This window comes from Mchenga conophoros, linkage group LG6, assembly GCF_057382185.1.
Source record: "Mchenga conophoros isolate Kocher_MC1m ecotype Shallow Benthic linkage group LG6, M_conophoros_male_GT1.1, whole genome shotgun sequence".
NCBI lineage: Eukaryota > Metazoa > Chordata > Actinopteri > Cichliformes > Cichlidae > Mchenga > Mchenga conophoros.
The window spans coordinates 27,401,745-27,426,321 of NC_140531.1; the positions used below are offsets into that span (position 1 = coordinate 27,401,745).

The 24,577-nt window shown below is 40.5% G+C and overlaps 2 protein-coding genes across 5 annotated transcripts in view; both read left to right on the forward strand.

Annotated features, from left to right (window-relative positions):
• Positions 1 to 439: 439 nt before the first annotated feature.
• rhot1b (ras homolog family member T1) lies at positions 440 to 14,530 on the forward strand. Of its 3 annotated transcripts, none has more exons than XM_085277198.1 (20): positions 442 to 955; positions 1,907 to 1,965; positions 2,127 to 2,208; positions 2,311 to 2,354; positions 2,441 to 2,494; positions 2,655 to 2,707; positions 3,786 to 3,894; positions 4,971 to 5,072; positions 5,211 to 5,309; positions 5,415 to 5,523; positions 5,617 to 5,737; positions 5,935 to 6,019; positions 6,492 to 6,637; positions 7,181 to 7,281; positions 7,428 to 7,558; positions 7,945 to 8,028; positions 9,707 to 9,829; positions 9,939 to 10,141; positions 11,722 to 11,844; positions 13,294 to 14,530. In XM_085277198.1, exons 1-20 carry the CDS (start codon positions 895 to 897, stop codon positions 13,409 to 13,411), a joined length of 2,007 nt encoding a protein of 668 aa, XP_085133324.1. In that variant the 5' UTR covers positions 442 to 894; the 3' UTR covers positions 13,412 to 14,530. The 3 variants fall into 3 exon arrangements, with proteins under 3 accessions (XP_085133323.1, XP_085133324.1, XP_085133322.1); XM_085277196.1 differs by having other exon boundaries at positions 447 to 980; XM_085277197.1 differs by lacking the exon at positions 11,722 to 11,844 and having other exon boundaries at positions 440 to 980.
• Positions 14,531 to 18,573: 4,043 nt separating this feature from the next.
• The window catches only part of rhbdl3 (rhomboid, veinlet-like 3 (Drosophila)), an 89,947-nt gene continuing 83,943 nt past the window's right edge, over positions 18,574 to 24,577 (forward strand). The window contains exons 1-4 of one of the 2 annotated variants that reach the window (XM_085277200.1): positions 18,574 to 18,693; positions 19,915 to 20,091; positions 20,290 to 20,833; positions 21,406 to 21,429. In XM_085277200.1, the coding sequence (XP_085133326.1) occupies positions 20,693 to 20,833; positions 21,406 to 21,429 (165 nt within the window). In that variant the 5' untranslated portion in view covers positions 18,574 to 18,693; positions 19,915 to 20,091; positions 20,290 to 20,692. The remainder of the gene's footprint in view (positions 18,694 to 19,914; positions 20,092 to 20,289; positions 20,834 to 21,405; positions 21,430 to 24,577) is intronic. The other variant, XM_085277201.1, reaches the window with a different exon arrangement.

Below are 24,577 nucleotides of genomic sequence, written 5' to 3' on the forward strand. Positions count from 1 at the left end.
AGAAAAAGGTCGAGGTTTGCCAAATTATGCAGCCTGGACTGGAAATCAGTAGTGATGGAGTCTTATGGAGTGTGGAATCCACCTTAATGCACACAAGGGCAAAATAGCCGAAAGCATCTCAATAAACACCCGATGTCCTTAAAAAAAACTAAATCACCCCCTGCAGTATAAGGTAGAAGTCTATTTCATAGTCTGTGTGTGTGTAAGAAAAGAAATAACTCAATCTTCTTACCATAAATCTTATTCTGTCTATGTATTACGCAGGTATCGCCGCTTGACTTAAAAAAGAAAAACAGACCATAACCGCCACTCTTTTAATACCTCAGACTTGCACGTGCTGCTTTTTCTTTTCCTCCAGATAGCGCCTTTTGACAGAAATTCAAAGCTAGAGGAAAAAGTAAGATCTCTCACTCCACTCCAGTTTCCCAGTACTAAAAAAAATATCGCAGATAGAGCTCACATCTGTCTTAATTCAAACCCGCAGATTAATGCCGCACTTCTTGGTCAAGTACATGGGGGATAGTTTTATTTTTATTTTTTTACATGACTTTTTGTTTTGTTTTTAAGTGTTGCGCGAGCTCATCTTGGCTTTACGCACTCAGCTGACCCGAGGAGGGGCGTGGCCGACAGCTAGCAGCCGATGGTGTTGTAACAGTCAAGTTTGTGTGGTTATCTGGCTGTTCGTGTGAGCTCCCTGCTGGCTGTGTGACAGTATGCACGGTAGAGTACAGTAAGAAAGAAGAACAGCGTTTTGTAGGGCTCTCTCTAACCGTGTGGAGTTTGCGTTGAAGCTGAGCAGACGGGGGCTGAAATGCGAACGTAGCTGTTAGCAAGCGAGCCAGGCCGCGTAGAAGTGGCTGGCTGTATCCTTCATCCAGACAGACAGGAGCATAAATGTTGCACACAGACCGGTCTGCCGACGTGGTTGACGACGCCGGGGAAGATGCGCAAAGACGTGAGGATATTATTAGTGGGAGAGCGTAAGTAAGGCTTTAGATAAAGCTGTGTTTGCAGTGTGTTTGTTGACTGCAGAGTCAGCCTTTTAGTGCACACTTTGAATTGCACTGCTGCTGCCAGACAGCTGGACATGTGATGCTGAGCAGTGTCTTCATCGCGATGAGCTCTGTATTTGTTTCAGGCCACTCGTTCTGCAACTGCTTTGTGCTTTAGAGGTCTGTATGTGTTATTGGAGCTTATCTTGGCCATGCTATCCCCCACTGTAGCTTTTTAGAGCAGTTAGGCGGATAATTTCTTTTCTATTATTCACCTAACCTCAGTTTACCACTTTGATGGTGAACACTCTTGATGGTATTGCAATCTGATTGCCCTAATTTCACATGTACTCTACAGTATACATGTGAATTCACTGCACTTTGCATCTATCTATCTATCTATCTATCTATCTCCTTGAAAGTTGGGTTCTATCAGGTAACATCACAGCCTTTCAAGCATCTGAATTATTGGAATGTGATGGGCTTTGTTTTACACATTGGGGTTATGTCTGTGCAGGAAGAAGTACTTTGTCTCCACACGTTTTCTCAGTTTCAGGCTAAATACAGTACTTAACAGTCTGGTATATGCTCTTTGTACTCCTGCGTATTCCATTTTTTTATTGTTATTTTATCTGATATCTGACTGGTGGTCATCTTTGAGTTTCAGAAGAGGTGCATCCAGTGATTGGCAACTTTCTCTTTGCACAAGAAATGACAGACTTCCAAAGTTGCTCCCATAAAGTGGGACATCTGGTGTCCTCAAAAATGAAGGCTAAAATTGATGGGTCACACATCTAACCTGTATTTTCTTAAACATCTACAGAAACGTGTCTCAGTAATAATAATACATTATGCTTATGAGTAATGAGGGTTTGCTAAACACACTAAATATGTCTCCTTCTCTCCATCTGCAGCCAAGGTGGGGAAGACCTCTCTCATCATGTCACTGGTCAGCGAGGAGTTCCCAGATGTGGTATGAATGCATTCCTGTTTTGCCAGAAACTTAGTCACTTAATAATTTAATGTTACTGTACCCATCTGGGATTAAACGTGCCCACTATTCACCTTATTTTGCATTGATTTGACTGTGCTATTTACGCTCTGTAGCCAGCTCTAAACATCTCTGTATCCCAGGTTCCCTATCGAGCTGAAGAAATTACCATACCGGCTGATGTTACACCGGAGAGAGTTCCCACACACATTGTGGATTACTCTGGTATTTGAAGGAACATTACTTTGTGTGTGTGCGTGTGTGTTTTATAAATAAAGAATTGGCGCATCCTTGTTTTACTTAAGCAAGCTCATCTTCCCTCCACAGAGGCAGAGCAGACGGATGAGCAGTTATTTCAGGAGATTTCCAAGGTGAGTCTGTGGATTTTGCTTTGCTCAGTGAAAAGTTTTCGGGTTCATGTAAAAGCTTAATGCTTATGTGTTGATCTGTCCTGTAGGCAAATGTGATTTGCATTGTCTACGCTGTCAACAACAAGAAGTCTATAGAGAAGGTGAGCTCCTCTGCTGCCAGAATTTCCATATTTAGTTTGTATATCAGCTGAACTGTATAATATGTAAGACTCTGGTGTGACAGCGTGATACTAAAGAATTGGGTATCATGTCTCTCTGAACTGAGAAAATCTTTTATCGTATCTACTTGTGTTTTCATAGGTGACGAGCCACTGGATCCCCCTCATTACAGAGAACACAGACAAGGACAGCAGGTACATACAGAAATATTCTGGGCTTTTGTTTTCCACCAAATATAAGAAGAGAGTGGGATCAGATTCTCAGTTTGTGCAGTTGTGTGTGACAGGACAGGCAGCTGCAAAATATTAGGTCCTGTAGCAGGAAGCCAAACCTGGTAATTTTCAAGTAGTGGTTAATGTAATGACCTACACTCCCAGGATGATTATTTGGTTTTGTTTTTTTTTTCCCCCTTACAGTGTCTTCACTCTAAGCAAAAAGCAGCAGTAGAAGTGTCACATTTCACACAAGCAGGTTCACCAAAAAAAGAACTGATATGTATACTCACTGGTCACTTTATTAGGTACACATTGCTAGTACTGGGTTGGAGCCAGTCAGAACTACCATAGCTCTCCCTGGTGTAGACATTCCTCAGCGATTTGCATCTTGTCATTATGGCGTCACACAGTTGCTGCAAATCCATCATGTGACTCCTCCCTTTCACCACATTCCAAGGGTGCTCTATTAGACTGAGATCTAGTGACTGTGAAGCTTATTTGAGTGCAGTGAACTCAGTGTCAAGTGTTCAAGAAATCAGTTTGAGACAATTTGAACTTTGTGACTAGAAGCAGCCAACAGAAGACGTGGTCATAAAGGGATGGACATGGAAAAATACCCAGGTGGCTGAAGTGTTTAATCGATGCTCAGTGGGTACTAAGGGGCCTAAAAGTTTGCCAGCAAAATTACCCTCACACCTTTACATCACCACCAGCGTCTTTGGTCAGCGGTTGCTGTTGTTTAAGTGCTTTATACTGTTGCCTTTCTGCTGATGTTTGAAACACTGGTAATTCTACTCTGACCTCTTGCATCAACAAGGCCTTTTCATCCAAAGATCTGCCAGTTTTCTCTGTAAACCCTAAAGATGGTTGTGTGGGGAAAATGCCACAAACTAGATTCACATGTCTAAATGCATGGTGTTCCTGCCGTGTGATTGGCTGATTAGACATTTGTGTTAAAAATAATTTGAACAGGTATACCTAATAAAGGGGCTAGTTGGTGTATATCAAGCAGTTATTGTCTGTTAATCACTTTGCTTTGTGGTGTTGACATTTTCAGGGTTCCCCTGATCCTGGTGGGGAACAAGTCTGATTTGGTGGAGCACAGCAGCATGGAGACCATACTTCCCATTATGAATCAGTACAGTGAGATAGAGACTTGCGTTGAGGTGAGACAGTCACCACTCTTATTGCTGCCACCATTTCTCAACAATAAAACACAGAATGGCAGATTGCAAGAACAATCATCTGCTTAGATTCAAGTATTTAAATAGTTTGCTTCAGACAGTGGACATCAGTACATTCTTCTATTTTGTGCTGAACCTAAAGAGGAAGAAACACAACAGAGTTAATAACAATTAATTACAATGACCTTTGTGCAGAAACTTCCATCTTTACAGGAACAAAGAAGAACGGCATTTTTTTCTCTTAATAATGACATCCACACTTTAGCCATTGTTGCTTTTAAGGGATCTTAACAGACATGTCATTTAAACAGTTAAACAATTAAAGTCTTGCGGATGTTAATATAGAAACAGAGTTGCTGCAGTGTGATTGGCTAACTTGATATTTAAGTATAAACTAGGGAGGATAACAGCCTAAAGATAATCTTTGCCACTTACAGTATATTGACTATTGTTGTCTTGCTTGTAAACACTGACCTAATTTGGCCTGTTGCATTTGTGTGAGTGATGCCTTTTGGTTCCCTTTTTTAATTCTTCCTGAAAATAGTGGTATTTCTGCATAAGTATTTAAATCTAGGAAGTCAAACAACTGTAAAGGGTCACGAGTTTAAGCCATAACCTGTTTAGAACTTTGAATTCAGCACGAATTCAACTCCTCGATATGAAAAACCAAAAAACCCTCACCAGTTTCTACCAAGTTTGCTTTCTGTTGAAGTTAGTTCACTACCTCCTGACACCTGTGGGGGTTTTTTTTCAGTCTGTTAATTGGACCGGGCGCGCCGCTCAGACAGATCACGTGTGTTAATAGCCTGTCTGGCAACTACTTAGTCACCAAAATACACACACACACACAGGTAGGTAAATAGGGATGACCCTTTGCTGACTGGACTGTTTGCTCACAGTGCCGCATATAATACTTATGAGATCAAGAAGCCTCACACTGCGTATTAATGGGGCTTTCAAATGAACCACTTCGATACCAGAACTGCATTACAGCACTGAACATAGTGTCTGTGTGTGTGCACATGTGTGCACATTTTCTTCTTCCTTGTTGTTTATAGTGTTCAGCAAAGAACCTGAAGAACATCTCCGAGCTTTTCTACTATGCTCAAAAGGCAGTTCTCCACCCCACTGGTCCCCTCTACTGTCCAGAGAAAAAAGATGTAAGGATAAATGTACACTACATGACTCTTGAGCTGTTTAGTGTTCTGAGTTTGTTTTGCATTAAGGGCTGGATTTGAACTCTTAGCAGAACCTGCTTTTGTTTAAAGAACGTTTGATGTGTGTCCCTGATTTTTCAGATGAAGCCACTTTGTGTAAAAGCTCTCACTCGAATCTTCAAAGTGTCAGACCTAGATAACGATGGTAATCTCAACGACAACGAGCTCAACTTTTTTCAGGTAAACTGGTTAAAATAGAATATCCAGGCGGTCTTTATTGTTCCCTCCTTTCGGTGGGAGACGCTGAGCTAATTCAGATAACAACATTTGCCTGTCTGCCCATAGCGGACGTGCTTCAACACCCCGTTGGAGCCTCAGGCGTTAGAGGATGTAAAAAATGTGGTGAGGAAGAATTTAATTGATGGCGTGTGTGACAACGGCCTCACTCTTAAAGGTAGGAGTGATGGGACGTATTTCTGATGCTTATGTATATACAAGCTCGCCTCACAGTGGGATTCCTGAGATCTATTTATTTTTTCCTCTCCAGGATTTTTGTTTCTCCACACGCTGTTCATTCAGCGAGGACGCCATGAAACAACCTGGACAGTACTCAGGCGATTTGGATATGATGATGACCTGGAGTTAAATCAGGACTATCTCTTCCCTCCGTGAGTTTTACTTTGACATCTAAGCAACTAAAATCTGCTCCTGCTCTTGCACCTCATTATATTTCCATTCGTCTGTTGGTTTGTGGCACTCTGTTGAATCATTTCCTTCCGTATTTGCTTGTTTGATACATTTTGTAAATATGCTTGCATTTATTTTATGTGTTAAATATGAATAAATGTTATTTCTCCCTCTCTAGGTTGAAAATTCCCCCAGACTGCACTACTGAGCTCAACCATAATGCCTACCTCTTCCTCCAGAGCGTCTTTGACAAACACGATAAGGTACAGTCCTGTATATCTGGTTCTGTATTTATGTTGGCCTTCACCCTGATGAGACACAAACAAGAAGTTGCTGATTGACATTTAGGAAGGCACTTTCCCACAGTCAAGTGTGACCACCTGCTGAGGTGTGATGTAACTCCTTGCAGCTGAGGAGGGATTGGCAGGGAGAATTAGCCATGAGGTTAGAAGAGTCAAAGAGTGAAAGTGACAGCTTGTGTCAAGATCTGCTTTCTCTCATAGTGATTAGTGTCCTGCTGTGAATGTGTGCCTTCAGTCTGTCATGTTTGTTTTCTCAGGTAGAAGTGACAGCCAGCCAGCTTAGGCCATTCTTTTTCTGAAGTCTATCAAACTAGAGCAGTTTGTTCAGTGTACATTCACCCACAAAATCCCACAGGAAATTATTCCTGCCACGAGCACCCTGTTCGTTATTTAGGTGTAGCTGTACACAGTAACTGATCCTTGTGTCTGTTAGGACCGTGACTGTGCCTTGTCACCAGAGGAGCTGAGGGACTTGTTTGATGTTTTTCCCTACATGCCCTGGGGGCCAGATGTCAATAACACAGTTTGCACTAATGACCAAGGCTGGATCACCTACCAGGGGTATCTCTCACAGTGGACGTAAGTAGGCATTAAACTGGTGTCCATGTTTATTTGTTTCTGCTTGTTGATTGCTCCGATTGACTGATCAGCCACAACAATAAAACCACTGACACCTGTACAGAAACCTTTGAAACTGGCATTTACAAGGACACAGTGTAAACCAAACATATCCCTAAAGTAATGTTCCTCCCCGGTGGCAATGGTCTCCCACTTCCAGTGCTTTTCACCACACTCTAAAAAGCACTGACAGGAGAGAGCATAACAAAGAGTCCAAAGTTTTCATGTGGCATCTGAATTGAGTAAGCTATCTGCAGGATCTGTCAGGGAAAGCCCAAATAATAGAGGTCCCACCCCACAGCACTTACAACCCTACAGCCAAATTCTGATACAGGAACGTCCTGTGTCCTTGCCCTGATGGGTCAGGACAATTCAGGGACACAACGAAGAACTATTTAAATAATAAACTGATGATTTTAATATTGTCATTTAAATATAAAATAATATTAGTTACATTACTGTATATGAGTTCATGTGTCTTAACTTCAGCTGCCTTTTGTTCAGGTTAACAACTTATCTGGATGTCCAAAGATGTTTGGAGTATTTGGGGTATCTTGGTTACTCAATAATTGCTGAGCAGGAGTCCCAAGCTGCAGGAATTACAGGTAAACTCTACCATGTAATCCTCATTTAATCACAAAACTGTTTTAAGAACAGTTAAATGGTGTAGTTGACTCTGTTGGACTGTGCACAGCAGCTGTCTGAACTGATCCTCTGGTACTTGTGTTTGTATGTGGTTTCCTTCGTGCAGTGACCAGGGATAAGAAGATTGACCTGCAGAAGAAGCAGACCCAGCGCAGCGTCTTCCGCTGTAATGTTTTTGGAGACATTGGCAGTGGCAAGAGTGGCTTCCTACAAGCCTTTCTGGGTAGAAACCTCATGGTAAGCAGAACTAAGCACCAGCTCAGCCATCCACTACACCAGCATTGCAATAGCTATAGAATGAGCAGTGCACATAGGCATGCAGTAACATATTGAAGAGGTATTCAGAAAGGTGTTTTGCATGTTTGTGGGGTGTATTATGTGAGAGGCTTAGATTCGGCTGCCTGAACTGGATTTCAGGCTTTGCCATAAACATGTTTTGCTTTACCCTGACTGACGTGTTTACTCTGAGACACAGCAAGTATCAAAAAAAAGGTTTATTTAAATGCCTTAACTCTGTACATTTGGGATTATGTCAATATATATATTTTTGCATTGCTGCATGTATTGAAAATGTCATTCACATCATGTTTTAATTAACGCCAGATCCTCTTCTGTCTTCTCAGCGCCAGAAGACCATTAAAGAGGAGCACAGATCCTACTATGCCATCAATACAACCTATGTTTACGGCCAGGAGAAATACCTTCTCGTGAGTATCAAACACACTGCTTTAATCATTAATGAAAACACATGACGGCACATATATCTTCTATCCTTGCAGTGTGGACACTGTCTTCCAGGCAGATTTTTTTTTTTAACATAAAGTTACTCTAATTATTTCTCATATTGGGCACTTTAATGTAGCTCCTATACTTTTATTACACATTATGTATGTGCTGACCTTCAGTAACGGTACAAATACATTTTGTACTGTGCATGTACCGCTGTGTCTTGTACGTGAGGTTGTCAACTGTGATCCATGAAGGCCAGCCCAGCTTGAGGTTGGCTGTTCTTAGCTCGCTCTATGTAAGCTTCTTATCATGCTCGCCTAATGCTTTTGTCAAGCCAGCATTTGTACTTGCTTAACAAAGGCATTAGCACTGCTGTGCCTATTTTGACAAAGTGCAAGCACAGTGCATGTGCTGCAGGGATACAGAGGAACAGTTGTTGTAAAGTTGTAGGCAAAATATCAAATACCATAGCAAACTGGCTTCTTTTAGATGGCAACATTTAGCAGATGAAACTCAATAGTTGAAATGGTATTGATTTGCACATTGACTGCACTGTTTGTTTTGACACTGGTTAAAGGACCTTTAAAAGGTTCACCCTCCAGGGTGGATTCCACTCCCTCTGTCCTGGCATCCATAGTGAAGCACAACAACCCTGTTTGTCTTGGCACTTATAGGCAGCTGGAGAACAAATAATTAATGAGTGTGATTCACTCTGTTGTCCTTGGATGGTTGTGTGCTTCTCATCACTTTGGTTTTCATCACTGTGGGTTGGTTTTTAAACTGGTTAGATACTTACTGTACAGTAGTTAACTAAAAGTAAGTATCTATCTATCTGACTTTGACCATTTTCCCTCTGTAATGTCATGTGCTTGTGCACTTCTGGGTTGCACTGGTTCTGCTTACAGCACAGCTGCTATTTTTAGATCGCTCCCTGTACAAATTCCTCAACTTGTGTGTCTGCAATTTCATCATGGACATCAAACCTGCACTGAGACAAGACATCAATGTCTGTGTCAAACAGAAACAACAAAGGTCTATGGGGCCCTCTGGTGATCTGGTCATCAGATCTGGAGCACAATGTGAATGCTCATTTTATTTGTTTTTTGTTTTTTTGTTGTTTTTTTTTCACTTGGTTGCACTCATTAACTTGGCTAGCAGGGTAAGACAGGGACACACAAAGTTGCTGGTCTAAGGGAAACCAGCACTTTGTGTGTCCCTCACCAATGCACTGAAAACACATTTTCTTGTACACTTCTCACTGTGTACGGATTTGTGTCCCTGCAACTTTTACCCTAAAATGAAATTCATTCCAAGAGTTGCTGTTTCCAAACACTAGATGAACTCCAACGCACCTCCTAGACACACAAATTTTAAAAACTGGAATTCTAGGAAGCAATTGAAAAATGCCAGCAGCACTGCCGAATGAGATCACATTAAACTGAGTCAAACTCAGCATCTAACATAAAGTCCACACACATTCTACAAACTATTTAAGCAACTGTGACCACTAGGGATGTGCCACCTTGAAGTCAAATTAAAGGAACTAAGGTTCAAACTCAGCTGTGTTCCTCTAGCTTAGTGGATTTTAATTAAGAGATTTAGAAAAGAGAGTATTTCCACTTTAACCACTTAATTCTAACCACCTTACCTCTCCAGCTTCACGAAGTGTTTCCTGACTTCGACTACCTGTCTGACTCTGATCTGGCCTGTGACATCGTCTGCCTAGTCTATGACGTCAGCAACCCTTACTCCTTTGAGTACTGCGCCAAGGTTTTCAAGGTAAAACTGTTTTTAGTGTTCACATTGTACCAAAACACAGATGTTTGTCCACTTAAAACAAAAGACCACCACAACCATAATCATTCATTAACGAGTCTTTCTCCTTCAGCAATACTTCATGGACAGCAAGACGCCATGTATGATGATTGCAGCAAAGTCAGACCTGCCAGAGGTCAAGCAGATGTATGGCTGCAGTCCTCTGGAGTTCTGTCGGAGGCACAAGATGCCCCCGCCTCAGTCTTTCACTTGTAACGCAGCCTCAGCACCCAACAGAGACATCTACACCAAACTTACCACCATGGCTATGTATCCGTAAGTATGCAGAAATTTGAAACATCAACCTGACTGTAAATGTGATACTTTGTTACGAGTCACATTTTCAGATTAGATTCCCGAAAGGGTAAAAAGGTAACTAAGAACATAGTGAATTGTATTTAATTCAGAGAAATCCAATTATTTATTAGTGCTAACTGAAGTTATCCCACTTAGCTGTCTTGTCTGTTATTGGAGGGCATTGTCTGAGTTTTAATTGAAGTGCAGCTTTAGTTTCGCAGCTCTGAGATGAGCTTAGCTGACAAATTAGAATGAGAAGATTTGTGGAAAATATGTTTTTCTTCATGATATCCTGTTTTTATTTTTTCTATTTATATATTGTTAACCCTTTAACTATGATATAAGGATATGATGAGTATAAATCATCACCCAGAAGAGGAAGATTTATATGCATTTATTAACTGCAGATGTAATCTCATAGTTTTCTTGTTTCCTGCAAATGATTACATAAATCCTATATTATTTATGTTTGGTAATTTTTATTAAAGCTGTTGGTGCTGGATGAGGTTTTTAATACAATTTAGAGCATTCTTTATATCTCCCTCGGGTCTGGAAATGCGGACCGACAATATAGTCCTCTAAATCCTTCGCTCTGGCTCCAAACATAAGTTTTAGAGGATGTTGTGGTCTGAGGTGATGAAGTAGCTGAGTCACAGTTCTCGTTTGCTGCTGTAAAAGGAGGCAACTTGCAAAGTTTTAATTGTGTTTCCTGTAGTCCTTGAGGATTTTCTGCCCTTTAAGACCCAACTGTAGAAATAAATCTGATGAATCATAGAATACTCCCCCCCCCCCCCCATATGGTTAAGATTAGTCTGACAGTTTAAATACAGAGCTGTACTCTGTGTAATATTCCCAGGTCCCCTCTGGGGATGGTCCTGCTGTCTGCAAGTGTCAGTATTTGTCATCATGCGCCTCACTCGACACGCATTAATGCACTTCACTGGTCTCTGGACATGTTGCTTTTAGTCTGATGCCACTGTGTTTTCCACTGTGGATACACGGGCCTCCTGCTGAGCTGTAATAGTGATCTCTCCCTGAGCATCACACTCATGCCATCAGTCAGGCTTCACTTTACTGTCAACGTAAATCACCTCGCTGCACGTTGTGCTATTATACGATTGCACAGAGACTTTAATCTTGAGGAGGTCAACTTTATTGTCTGAGATTCAAGTGTTTAAGCTGGAGGCGCCTCCATGGCCAATGCCTTTTCTAGTGACGGTTTCAGGTAGATTGAGATTTGTTTTTTTGCTTTTATCACTGTTTCTGTTTTCTCAGGTTTCTTAAAAATTCTTTAATTTGCTTGAATTTTCTTTTCTTTGTTTTTGTAGAAATAATATTTAAAAGATCAGCATATTAGGTAACATTTTCTTTTTCTCTCAAAAGGAGAAACATTTAGCCTTTTATCAAGCTGCTTCTCTTGTGATCTGAACTACACTGGAGCCTTTTAATGGTGGCGGCCTCTTTCAGCTTTTAACTTTGTTTTTGTTTGTCGTATGTGTCCTGTTTGTCTGTATGTTTGTTGGCGTGTGTGCGTGTACGTACCCTGTGTCTCTCCTCAGCCACGCCCGGCTGCGCTGCATGTGCACTTGTAACCGGTGCACATTCTGCTTGTGTCAGAACTTCCTCAACTCTGAGCTGCTGCAGACGGTCAGGGCCAAACTCTACGCTGTCGTACTCCGAAGGTCTCTTACAAACTTCTCTTATCTTTGTTGACGTGTTGGCGTTTATCATTTTTATGTTTTTCACGTTTTCATTCTTAAGCTGCTTTTTTTTTCTGTGGCATCATCATTTGTAACACAGCAGCAGACCCGGCTGGTTGCACCAAAGGGACCAGTTCTTTCCCGTTAATTCTTAATCGCCAAATTCGAGGATGGTGGTGAACCTTAACTCATCCATGCAAAAACCTCATATCCTCATTCCTATACAAATGTACAGAAAATATTCGATTTGCTCAATATTAGTAACTTTCCTCTGGAGCAACATGAGCCTTCAGTGTTGCTGTAGATCTGTTTAAATGCTTCTCACGGCATATATGATGCTTGCTTCTGTCTAATCTGATTTTGTTGAAGTTCCAGTCTTTCATACTTTATTTCTTATACTGCATTTATACTGCTGTTCTGTAATGAAGAATAGAAAGGCCACTAAGTTTACTCGCTTTCCCTCTACAGTCCTTTTTAGTTGTCCTCATTTTGCTCATTCTGTTTTTTCATCTCAATCTTGATATTGCTTTCTTTTTTTATAAAGACTTCATCATCATCATCATTTTTTTCCCAGTGTTTGACTTCAATCTGATTGTCATTCTGTTGGTATCAGCTTTGCATATGTCACTGTGCCTCAGCCGTCTCATCTAACAGAGTTGTCACAACTCATTTCTGGTCTCGCTGTCTCATGCATCCGTAACTATAAACCTCTAAGTCCCTCATCTGTTTGACTGGCTTTTGCTTCAGCGTCTCAATATGTCACAGCTCTCTGCTTGTTCTGTCATCCGCTCATCAATATTTTCTCAATGTTCATTTCTATGCGATCCTTCTTTACAACTAATGTCACTGCTTATTTGATCTGTTTGTCACTTTTATTGGAAAGTTGAGAGCTAATCGGGGAAGAGAAATAGTTTAATTTTTGTTTCGATGTTAAAGAGGATGAGATGTCTGTGAGTCACTTCTGTCCTAGTGATGAATTATCTGTGATCCTGTTCACACTTAGTTTTAAAATGCATCATCTTGGGTGATCAGTCACAAGTTGACGGCGTTAAATCCAGATGTAATAACCCAACAACAACACACGAGTCACTCAAACAACCTGCCCGGGTTGTCTGGGAGAAACTTAGCCGCATGTCTTTTGTAGTGTAGTTTCCTACTTAAATCAGTTTAACTCAGTGGTTTTTCCCATGCTCATCCACCACAGGCGTACCGGTCATATAGTCAGTAACACGATGTGAGTTAAATCGGACACCATGAATACACATGATGGCGACAAATGTAACTACATCTTAGCTGTTTTAACCCAGTCGCACAAAAATGAATTTTAAAGCCAAGTGAAAACAGGGTTGTATGATATGGAAAATCAGTTGTTTTTTTTGTTTTTTAACTCTTTACATATGTCTCTACACTCTGCATCCCTCTATTTAACAGACACGTTAGCCAAGCGGACCTGAAGAGCTCGACCTTCTGGCTGAGAGCGAGCGTTGGAGCCACAGTGTTTGCAGTGCTGGGATTTGCCATGTACAGAGTGCTGCTCAAAACGCGGTGATCCTTCAGCATTCAGTCCAGCCCTCACTACCCGGGGTACATAAAAGCTAATTTGACCAGTCGGAAGTTTTGATTTTCCTGTTTTCATTGAATTAACTTTATGGAAAATCACTCATAATTCTGTTGTTTAATAAGCCCTGTTTAAAAAAAAAAAAAAAAAAAAAAAAAAAAAAAAAAAAAAAAAAAAAAAAAGAGATTTATGTGCAAATAAGCAAACATTTAGGTTTTGTTTTTTTGCATTTTCATTTCTGTTTCTCTTTGGGGACGATACAAAGAAATATTTAATTTTCTACCAAATGCTAATTTGCTCAATCTGTCCTGTGCAAATAAAGATAATATATTTATATGAAAAGAAACAAGGTTGATTAGTCATACTGAGTTACGTAAAAAGCTATTTTTTTTGGTTGCTTGCTGATATGATGAACAATTTAGTGTCACTTTCAGTACGATAAGGCTTGTGATGTGTACCATATGCAAGTAATTCTTTAGAAGAAGATGTAAATACTGTATATAGCGTAGACTATGTGTACGTTTGATTTATTTGTGTCTAAAAGGCCACTTTTGAGTCACATTTCAGCACTGACTGCAGAGCTATTAACAGCACAATCTTTCATCATTATCACCTGGCAGAAATGAGGATTTCCTTGAATGGCCAAATGCCTGGATGCACATTATTTTTTTTAATTTTATTTTTTAAATGTTTGCTTTATTTTTTTTATTTTTTGTTGCTACCTGAGCGGATCAAGATTATATCAGTGGAAGTGAATGTGTGAAACGGAAGGTCTGCTGCGCTCTCTCATGTCTTCCTATGTTGGTCACTTTACATTTTATCTGTATGTATGCAAGTACTTGTCATAAAGTTTGCATGCTTCAAACTTTTTGATGACAGTTCAGTGTTTTAAGAATTATTGTAGCCCAACGTCTTCACAGCTTCTCCTCATTGCTTGTAAAGTCCCCAAAATCGAGGACTCGCTGATCTCTCCTGGTTACAAAAGGTGTAATAATTTTCTCTAGATGCTCATTTTCAACCACATGCAGCTACTTGCTTCACTGCTTGGTTTCTGTATTCATTCATCCCTGCCTTTCCAAGAGTTTACATTGAATAAATATATCTGAACAATGTGGTGTACTGGAGTTATTTTATTCAAAGATTTTCTTTTTTTGAAAGTTGTTATCTCCCGAAGACTCCGTTATTTATTCACAACTAATTAAATTATTGAAAAACAGTAACTTTATTCATGCTTTTATATTCAGGATGTTTACTACACTATTAACTTTCCTCTTGTCCTCTTCTGGGCCTGTCTTTCTCCAGATTATATTTGGTATGCAACAATTTGGAAATAAGGTTTACCTTAACACAAGAGGGCAGCGTTGCTTAAAAAAAAAAAATCTCCATCAGTGGCTAAAACCAGATTGTGAGCCATACAGTCTGATTCTGACTCAAGACTGTCCATGTTTATATTTTTATATATATACACACACACGGTGTTGCGGTTATCGACATAATGTCTTGGCTTATTAAATCCAGTTTTGCTCTTCAGCAAGTGGTCCTCTCCCTAAATTGAGAACAACTCATTCTGTGCAGTGAAATACAAGTTAGAATTAGTGCTCATCATTCTGACTCATTTATAATTTAACAGAATTATAATGATGAAAAATCTCTGCAGGCTTTTTTGGGCTTTGGTAAAAAAAATTTGCGTATTTTTTGTAACTATTTGGAATAACTTCATGAGGAATGTGGTGGAGGGCTTTTCTCCCAGAATGTTTTAAAGTGAGACCCAGTACTGTGTTAAAGTAGCATCTCCCTACACCCCAGAAGAGGCTTAAACTGAACCATAATTTATCCTAGATTTATTAAATAAGAGACGCTGAACTTCTGAAGTTATCTTCCAGACCTCTGGAAAATGTATAAATCCTTTGAGATGTGTTTAGCATCATAAACTGCATAAGGACAGAAACCAGAGGTTGCTGGAAGTTTCTAAATAATGAAGTAGAGCTTCTTGGTGAATTTGATCCATTGCAGATGACTGAACCCCACAGGATTGATTTCACAATACGCAGCAATATCTCATGCTGTATGCTTCATTAGTTATTCCCCCAGTCATCCGCTGTGAAATGTTGGCATATCACAGCCCACTGAAAACTTTAAACTCCATTTAAAGGGAAACTTAGAAATCACTACTTGTCTTTAGAGACTACTTTGAGGCAGCCTTCCTTTGACTGCTTTTTTCTGGTTGGTGTCTCATCTTCATTGTGGAAGGTACTTTTCTATGTCTCTGTGAACAAAGCTCGATGTGCTGTCTTTTTGTCTGCTGCGGCTCTGCAGAGAGCGCCAGTTATTGCTCTCTGAGAAACTTGAATCGTGAGAAAACCTGTCTTTGCTTAGAATAACAGCCTTACTTCTTACTCTCTAGCTGTGATGTCTCCTACTGAAAACCTGATCGGGCTGTGGCTTAGAAAATTTCAATATTTTTTTCTCAAATTTTTTGTTTTTCTACAAAGTTTGAAAAAAGCAAAATTTATACTGTAAGTAATTTAAAGTCCTACAAGCATGGATGGATGGATGGATGATTTTAATTACCAGGTAATTAGCAGGTAATTCAGTTTTTTTTAAGCAGAAAAATAAAGTAATATTCTGCATGTTTTAGGGAAAGGGCCATATTATGAAGTGGCTTAGGCAACCAACCAAAGACAACCAATGATATACAACATCAGATTCAACATACTTACATATCGACCAATGAGGCACCAGCAAGAATTAGCTGGGCATATATTAACCACCTAATTAATGTGAACCACAACATTTGAACTGTTGACTGTCATATGTTTTACCCTGGTGACTGGTCAAACACTCTAAGTCACTCCATAATCTGCATAGTTATATATTTAATGTTGTTGCTAGTTTTTCAGCTAAAATAACTAAAGATACTCACTACTTGAAGTCACATACAGTGTAGTTTATTTCTTCTTTACTGTAAAATACCTGAAGTTACTTGCTACCCAAAATTACAATCAAAATGTTTCTTCCTTCCTGTAAAAACCCAAATTAGTACCACCTTATCCCAGTGCACTTTCTGGTATGTATTTCAGAATAAACTACATTGAAATTCCTGGGAGTTTCCGTTTAAATCTCTGGGAATTTTAGTTTCTATTAATTACTACTGTTTTAAAGTCTTTAAGTCTTTTTTCTTATATATATTTTTATATATTTATATATTATATAAAAAGATAACAGATTTGTGATGTTCTTGGTTAAAGCAAATGAATAAATGAGTGAAATAACTTCTGCCATTAGTTCAAATGTCTAGCTAAAATTAATGTGCTTGTATACATTTTAAATAGCAGACTAGTTATAGCAACAGATAATATGAAGTTAAATAAAAAAATAGTGTTTTCTACAGCAGACAGTGGTCATAGTAGCTAAAACTACTCAATAATGGAAACTTTTTAAAACACTTAACCTAATTAAACTTAGTCAGCATCTGTTACTGCAAGTATGGGATATGCAAAATACACAAACAAATAAATAAATGAATACAAAACATAAAAATGGAGAGAAGAAAAACAACATTTAAATAATTAACAATCACTGATTCACTCAGTCACTTTAATTTCAGTGCAAATAAACACTTTCACACCATCAGGAATGGTGTTAATAAAGAGCAGTTGGTGCCTGCAAACAGCCCTGAGCTACACGGATGCGAAAAGAAAGTGATACAGTTCAGGTCTTCATTTATAGATGAGCTAAGTTCCCCCACATAGCAGGTGTTTTTCTAACCAAACATCTTGTCTCTCTCTGTTTCTTCTTCACACTCTCTTTCCTCATCACCTCTGTCCTTTCCCTCTGTCTCTTGGGTTACAGCTTTTCAGCTGATGTTAACACATGACCTGTGAAAGCCACCTCAAAGCTGGTTTTGTACTTGTTTTAAATGGAAATTCCTGGGCTGTCTGCAGCTGTTGAGACAATAAGTTTGCCGGTTCTCTGGTGTCTTTTATGATTTTATGCCTGGTTTTATAGTTGAAAAGATCAATTCTGGCTGAGCTTTACAATAAGACAGGGTGTCATGAAAAAGTAGTTACCACCTCCTTGATTTCTTAGGTTTTTGCATATTTGTCACAATTCAGTGCATCGTCAGCCTTGTGTGAAAAACAAATTTCCCACAATTAACTGTGATTATGCATGTTTGTTTGAAAGCTGACTTTAATTTCATTAGCCACACTGAAGCCTAATTAAAGCCACTTAAACAGAATCTTTCTGACAAAGTGAAGCAGGTAAAAGATCTCAAAAAGCATCATGCCACAATCTAAAGAAACAGCTGAGAATCAAAGTCATTGACATCAATCCATCTAAAAAAGCGTTTCATTTTTATAAGGCTCTGGGACTCCAGCGAACCACAGAGACAGCCATTATCCAAACTTTGTGAACCTTTGTGAAGTAGTGAAGCTTCCCAGCAGTGCCCATCCTACGACAATGACAACAACAGAGACTCAATGACAAATCAAAGAAACCAGAACAACATCTAAAGAACTGCAGGCCTCACTTGCCTCAGTTCAGTGTTCACAATTTAGCAACAAGAGAGAAGTGCACATCCATGGGAGAGATCCAGTATGAATAAATCACTAGTGACCAAAAAGAACACAAAGGTTCATCTCAGATTTGTAAAAAAACCCATCAAATGTTTTGATGATTCCCAAGGCTTTTAGAAAATATTCTGTAGACTGAAGAGACAAATGCTGCTTTATAAAAAGAACATCATAAAGTCAAACATGGTGGTGGTAGTGTGATGGTCTGGGGCTGTGTTTCTGCTTCAGGATATAAATAGAAGTGCAAATCAGATCGCAAGGTGTCGCTCATGCATCTGCTTCACCTGCACGGAGATGGTCATGTGAGGTAATGAAGAGTGAATTATTTGTGCAACCTACAGTAAGTTCAAAAAACTGCCATTAAACTTTTTTCTCTCCAGTGCACAAAAAGCACAAAATAAGAATACAGAATCTCAACACTGGGTCTGGTGACCTTTGACCAATTATTCTGTTTTCCTCCTTTTTTAAGCAACATGACAAAGTTCAGCTTTAATCCCACGTTGTTGTGTGGGAGTCAGGGAGAGACCCCCAGGGTTAAAAATATCAACTGGTCATATGGTTACCATGGTAATGCGAACACGAAGTACCTGGGGGAGGTTTACTTGATGGATACTGATCAACCCACACACTGCAGACCACATAATTTCTCCTCATACATGGCTTCCACCCAACTATTATGTTTGTTTGATGTCTCCTCAGGTAATTGGTATGTGTTTGTCTGAGGTGGGGCCCCTGCTTTTTGTAGCTGCGGGCTGGAGGGGACATTTTATATCCCTCTAAATAAAACGGAATTTATAGCTTTGGACACTCCCTCCTTCCCGCTTTTAGACTGAAGCGATTTTGTATGCTGTTTTTTGGGGCATGATTAATTAGTGTTTATAGCACAATAGAGCTGTATGCCAAGTGCTTGCTTACTGTTGTGTTGAGTTTGTCTTCGAGATTTTTTTTGGAATCTTTACCTTGAAATAAAATCGTGAATGTAGACTTTTACAGTAATTTTGTGCTATAAAAATAAAGTTAAATGAATGGACTGTTTTAGATTAGATGGATCAGACCAAACGTGAAATGCTCACTCTAGCTGCAAATATTAACAGGGAAATGTTGAACCAAGATACTATGTCTGTAGTTTTTATTTGAGCATATGGTGGGACATTAAGCGAGGGTCCTCCCTTAGGAAATTTTAAGTGTCATAAACTTAACTTTATGAATTTCTTCACCAGTGTATGCATGGAAAACAAAACACATAGTGGATTACAATGCAGTGATTCTCTCTGGTATTCTCCATCATTTTTAAGAGTAATTGTCAGCTTTTGGCGCATAATTACCTTTACCTCAGAAGATTCTGTGGTTAAACCTTATTTTTGCATGAATATTTTATGCTTAATATTTATATTTTGGGAGCAAATTGCTTAAGAACAAACACCTGCCTGCTCCAGAAGTATTCTTTGCTTAGTAATGTTATCGTGTTTTCCCAAAATAAACCATCTGCTTCCTTAATGTTTTACGGGGAGGAAGAGATTAGGGCAAGTGCATGTTCTAATTGTTGGGTGGATGGGGCTTGTCTTTTGGGTACAGCTGTGCTCGACAGCTACAAAAGTCTTTTAAAACAAGACTTTTCCACAAACAATACAAATAAAAATAAGTAAAAAATAAAAAATGAGCATGTTGTATTCCATATGGTCACACTTAAGCAGTAAAGATGAACACAAGTCGTTACGATCGTGCACAAATCACCCTAAACCCCACGAGCCAGCGACAGCCAGCTGCTCGCTCAGGGAGCCGGAGTTCCTCGAAACCCCCGAGAGGCAGTGGCTGGTGATCCCTCCTCACCGCCGGCCAAATCTCTCCCTTTCTCCCTCCCTTCCCTTATCTCTCCGCCCCCACCTTCCCTCTCTTCTTCACTCCCTCTGTGCCTGGAAGGACGTATGCGGATGGAGCAGAGTCGCGGCGTCTCCTGGAGCTGATCCAACCATCCCGTCTGAGGCGGTCGTTTTGTGCCCCCCGCCCCCTAGTGAGGTTTCTTGCACGGCGCACGGTGGAGAAACCAGACGGCCTTTCCCGCTCTGCGCCGTCGACCGGCAGAAAACAGCGTGCCAGGTAACGTGACGCACCACAAAAAAGAAGCTGGCACATAACTGAACTTCTCTCCCAGTGTGCCATGTGCCCACGCTTCTGAAGTAGACTTTTACCTCTGCCCGGAGAGGCCATACGAGACTTCATAGGTCGATGTCGTCATCCCTTTTCAGGGTTTCATGTTGTTGTCACTACTGATGATGTAATTATTTTTTTTTTCAGTTGGATCTGCGTTCTGCTGCTGCTGCGTCGCACCTCTCGAAGTGAGAAGACTCGCTCTGCCAATGTGCGTCCCCAGCATCGCAAACTTGGATCGTCGCCTCTTTTCGCGGAAAGACTCATCTCCACCTCTGAAAACCTTTTGTCACTGCTGACTAACGATGTATTGACAAATTGTGTGACACTGTATGGATACTTTTTTTTATCCCCTAACTGGCTTTTACTAAACTGTCAGACGTCAACTTCTCCCTTGCGGATGAAGCTTTGCTTGCTCTGTCTATGTGAAAGTGAGTCGGGCATAACCGGAGTGCGCACACGTTTAATTCATCGCGGCGGGAGCATGGGATTTTAAACTACAGCATGTGGAGTCGTTCCTAAGGACCGCATCGCTGCTCTCCGTGGGTGTATGGAGAAGAGCAGCCTGAGAATGACAGGCGGAACCCGGGAGGCGCCGGTGAACATCTCTCCGGCGGTGGCGGCCAACGCAGAAGGCGAGGAGATCGAGGTTTTGGAAAGTACCGAAGTCATCCCAGTGGCTCCAGAAGAAGTAGGTCTACACAATGTGGCGTCAAGTGAACACATGACCCCTGTAACCTTTTGACATTTTCACAGTTATGAATCAGGACCTTCAGCTTCTTTTTCTTTGAGCGAAGTTAAACACAGTCCCTCTAAAATTAATTTCAGAAAGTCATTTGTCCCTAAATTCAGTGGCACAACTGACAAAAACAAGCGTTTTACAAAGACACGAGATGGAATTTAAAATACTGTTTATTCTTTTGAGAGCCGAGTTAGTAAAAGCACCCAGCACTTTGCTTCATCTTTTCCAAAGACACACGCTCACAGCATACTACCTTTTACACATAATGAGGCACACTTTTGGTACCTTGTTATCTTTTGCTGCGGCTCATTGACCGTAATGATCAGATAATAGCTGCATGTGATCGCAAGACTGCAATTATGGCAAATGCTTAGTGAAGGAAGCCCTTTTGGCCGAGATTCATCATTATCAAACAGGTGCTTCCCTCCTGTCTGGTACCTGTTTCTGAGTTTATTTTTCTTCCCATCTATTCCTCTTATTCATTGCTTCACACGCTCTTTTTCTCTTTTTACTTGTCTCAGCAATGGAAGTCTCTGTTTGACAAGGTATGTATCACAACCTTTAGTCCTTTAGGCTTGACTTTTCATATGCATGTTTCACTCATCGTGGAACTGTGTTGTCTCTGAAGGTGCTCATCTGTGTGTGAACTGTTGGTGACCTATGTCTTAATCTTTATTATCCGCTCCAAGCAACACAGATATATTAATCTGTTAAAAACGGCATTGTCTTGCTTAAAGGTCATGAAACATAGGAAAGATTTAGCAAGATCAGGATTGCAGGATTGCACCAGAGGCAACGATATTTAATATTAAAAACTCCATATTTAGTGTGCTTTAGTGTGAATTGCCCATGGATCATGACCTTATCATTGTAAATGTGCTGTAACAGTGGCTTAATCACTAACAGAAGTGATTTAAACCTGCGCTGGGGGATTTTGCAAACTGGTAAAGGAAATGACATACAAAAGCAACAAAAAAAAATTTAGATTTTAGAAATATGATGGAAATATTTTCTGTTCAGCTATCACAAGTGCCTACTTAATATTTTTTATAGTTTCAAAATACTGCTAAACTTTGATCAGTTCCACAAAAAAGTAGCATCAGAGTTTCGTGGGGTTAATTGACTTGAATCCTGAGTCTTTTTTCCCTCCAGTCCCAGTTTATGAATTAGGATGAGTTGATAAATATATTTTCAGATCAAAATCTTGCCTAGTGCAGCTTTAAATCCTTCGCCCGCTGGGTATGACGGCATAATGTGTAACCAGGTCGAATCGCTGTCAAACCAAACTCGTGGAGAAGAGGGGGCTGTGGTGGTTGTGTCATTAACTGATATCGGCCCCAGTAATACAATTAGGACGATACACCTGGATGGATTGATCTGTGAGTCAGAGCAGTCTTGTAAGAAACACATGCCACCATGCACACACACATGCACAGACACACACAACCGAGAAATTCCAGGAGAAGAGAAACAGCGACTGGCTGATCATGCAAGCAGCAGGTCTGACAGGACTGACAGACGGCAAATGAGCCCCCCTCTATCACACAAACACACGCACATTTATGCCCACACAGCTTGCAGTGTGTGCGACTACTGCATCACCTGCTCGGCATAGGGCCCCCCACTTTCTCATGTGGGGAATTGTGTGCATATTTATGTGTGTGTGTGCGTGAGTGCAGTGGTCAGCTGGGATTTTTAGGGTTGAGACTGAGGCTCGTGTCAGCCTCACTTTTAAGGGGGAGACAGAGGTCCCGTGGGATTATGGTGTGTGTGTGTAAGTGATGGCGGCATTAAGTGGGCCTCTCAAGCCGCTGTCTCCATGTGTGCTGCACAGCTTGGAGTTTCCTCAAGTGGGCGTCGGTCAGAAAAAAGCAAATGGCAGGGTCTCTACTCACCGTGGTAGCAACAAATATCCTTTCACTCTTTCGGTCTCCTTTCCTTCTTGGTTCACACAATGAGTTGGTCCATTTGTCAAGGGGCTGACCTCGGGGACCCCCAGCTTCTGTGAAGCGACAAGAGAAATGATGAGCCACTGAAGACCAGGAAAAGAAGGCTTTTAATCCACCCTGGCAGCCCGTGTTACTGCATGTGGAACAAAAGATGAAAGCTACTGAAAAACAAAGAGCAAGATCCAAAGATTTATGAGTAAAGATACACATTTCAAAGTTCATCTGTATGTGTGGAAGTCTATTTCATGTGTTGGATACTTTATTTGGTAAATATAAGATGTGAATGAATAGAAATATGTATGGTTCAGAGATGTGGAACAAGGGAAGAGAGGGGTGTGACATGCAACAGGTCACCAAACAAGTTTTCAAAACAAAGAAAAGTCATGACTTAGTGGACTGACCGGTAAGAGGTCAATCAAGTACAGGTAACAAAGTCCTTTCTTCACGTTTATAACATATTATCATCGTATTTGAGGACAGCTGAGAACATCTGTCGATTCTAAACGAAAAAAAAAGAGCAGTTTTTCTTGGCTGACAGGTTGTATACATTTGTTTCTTTAAAAGATATCCCAGTATGTAAACTTGAAAATGCCTCACGAATGAAAATCTCACCTTCTAATAACTAGATGTTACAAATCAGCTAAAAATACAGCGTCTAATGTTGAGGACAATGATGCATCTTTTCTGTTAATCAGTCCTGACACCTCTGTATGGTCTCGACAGCGCGCATTTTATCCTGTCATCTCTCTCAGTGATGTTTGCACAGCAAAGAAACTACAGGATCATTTTCTCTCATTCTTTTCAGCCTCACTCTTTGGCTTTGCTCCCAACTCTTTAAAGCAGTTTGAGCTGTGTAAAAAAAAAACAACCCTTTGCCATCCTATCAATTTTACCAGCTCCCACGTGACTCTGTACATACAGCTATCATTTCTGGATTTCAGACCATTGGGGACAGGAATCAAAGTGCTGCGTTGCTCTGTTTCCCCCTCACTCCTCTCTCCAGTCCCTGGAGAGGATTTTGTTGCTGTATAAGTGCTTTCTTTCTCTGCACACAGGAAGCAAGAGAGCAAACCTCAGAATGCTTTGATTCATGTTTCCCATCGCCTGAAACAAACATCGAGACTTAACACAGACACAGGCGATATCTAATGAAGCAGAGGAGATGCTGTTAGCGCGGACAGCAGCTGCACTGCCCTCGCTCTCCCTCATAATCAAAGTGTCCCAGCCTCTGTTTGTCCTCTAGACACACAAATCTGAAAAGGCTGCAGTCATTGTAGCGTGATTACACACGGCACATGTCATCAGAAGAAAAAGAAAGGGCCCTTTACAGATTCTTCTTTCTACCCTGACTGATTTGCACACCAGAGCTCAGATAATGATGTTTCTTTTTTTTCTTTTTCTTTTTTTGAAGGTTTCTGTGGATTTAATCAATCCAGTTTATGTCTAGGATTTATTTGATAAACCATATTAAGCATGTTTAAATCACACGGTAAAATGGAGGAAACACATTTGTTTTGCTCAGCCAGGGAAGGCACATCAGATGGCTTTTTATGTGTGACTGGGAGCGCTAAAGATTTCTTTTTCAACCCGCTGGTAAAAAAAGTGTCTAAAAAGCGTCTCTCTCCTTTAGCTGTCTTGACCTAGATGGTGATTTTCTTACAATATTGATTGCGAAGAGCTACGTACACACAGCAAAGACTCAAAGTTATTATTTACCGGGGCTGGGACTATATCTGCGTTTGCG